At 37.2% G+C, this 1,442-nt stretch overlaps 2 protein-coding genes across 2 annotated transcripts in view; both read left to right on the plus strand.

The window, feature by feature from the left end:
* LOC119594266 (DNA repair protein complementing XP-C cells homolog) overlaps positions 1-1,442 on the plus strand; it is a gene marked incomplete in the record, with an annotated part of 63,731 nt that overhangs the window by 46,597 nt on the left and 15,692 nt on the right.
* The window catches only part of LOC119594069, a gene marked incomplete at its 3' end in the record, with an annotated part of 2,179 nt that continues 918 nt past the window's right edge, over positions 182-1,442 (plus strand). The window contains 3 exon segments of the mRNA XM_037943111.1: positions 182-334; positions 980-1,073; positions 1,365-1,413. Of these exon segments, the coding sequence (XP_037799039.1) occupies positions 987-1,073; positions 1,365-1,413 (136 nt within the window). The 5' untranslated portion in view covers positions 182-334; positions 980-986.

A 1,442-nucleotide genomic window follows, 5' to 3' on the forward strand; every position in this document is an offset into this window, starting at 1 on the left:
AATTCTATATTTTGTTTCATATTCCATGTTAAATGAAAACCCGAATTCGTAATCTTTAGTTCCCGATGAAGTTCCAATGACAAGTCGTATTTCCATCTTGATTACACCTATAAATGGCAACAGACGTAAATAACAAACACGTCCTGTAATGAACAAAGATCCCTTGCTCAATCAGCTGTCCTGAGATACCTGACTTCTGTGATGTAACGGCACTGTGTAACGCTTCCTCCGCCTGCATGAGCGGACTCGCGGTGCCTCTATATATACCCGAGACGCAACAGGTCAAGCCAGAACCAACTCCAACTGGAACTAGTCAGCTGGACAAACATTAAAGGTGAGGTGAATAGGGATAATATACTGCAGAGGACCAATGTGTGTCAGTAATTATAACGATAGTAAGGATATTCTTTTGCAGTTTCCCCCTACTGGAGTTTGTCCTGTTTGGTGAAGTTGTAGCAAATGTAAGAAGAGAAGAATTTATACATTAAAATGAAATAAAACCACTCCATGTAAATTAAAATTAAGCCTCACACTTCATTCTTAGAGTTATTCAGAAGTTAATTCTACATACTAATCTTAAGGTTTTATTTTCTTGTAACAAATCCATCGAATTGATCTAGAACGTCCATTCCTTTCCGAGAAAACTGATATTCTGAAATTCAGTTGCCTCCTCTATGTGCAATTATTTTGCAATGAAATGGCCTGTCATTTGGTCAAAATATTAGATCTGATCAGTTGCTTTTTGCTAGTTATCATGACGGCAATTCGAAAATATTTTGAGTGACTGACATGAATGAAGACAACAATAGTTCAGTGAAATCAAAGCGAAAAGTCCTTGTCAAATGAATGTTCTATTATGCACCATACTGGAATTATTATAGGCTTTCGTAGGTTTAATACCAGGGAATCATTAGAATGATATTTTATATATAAAGCTGCTAAATTTCTAGAAATAATGATCCGAGTTCTACTCACACAGATACAAAATGGGAGGCAATAGAACACTGGTGAACAGCTGCTGCTGTGGCTGCTCATTGCGCACCGGCGCGCTCATCATAGCTGCCCTCAGTCTGGTAAGTAAAATGAGATCTGGTTGAGGAGTAATCAGATTTTCGATGTGATAGCTTTGACTTCCAAAAGAAGAGTTATAACACTGATACAAAATTTCTTGGCACCTCTCGTTGAAGATACCAAGGTACTGGCCTGTGGAATTCCAAATGAACTTGCGATTATACTACAATTATATAATGTTGAATCATCTGAACTTATTATTGCGGGCGAATAATGCAAAATAAACGCGAAACAAATAATTTTTTAAATAGAACGTCTGTATTCCTAATGTCACTGCAATTGTTCCCTCGCAGATATATGGGTTGCTTGGCATCGCTTACAGCATTTACATTATCGTTGCTGGTAAGTTGTAATACTTATGATCTTTTGTT

This window comes from Penaeus monodon, chromosome 33 (assembly GCF_015228065.2).
Source record: "Penaeus monodon isolate SGIC_2016 chromosome 33, NSTDA_Pmon_1, whole genome shotgun sequence".
Classification (NCBI taxonomy): Eukaryota; Metazoa; Arthropoda; class Malacostraca; order Decapoda; family Penaeidae; genus Penaeus; species Penaeus monodon.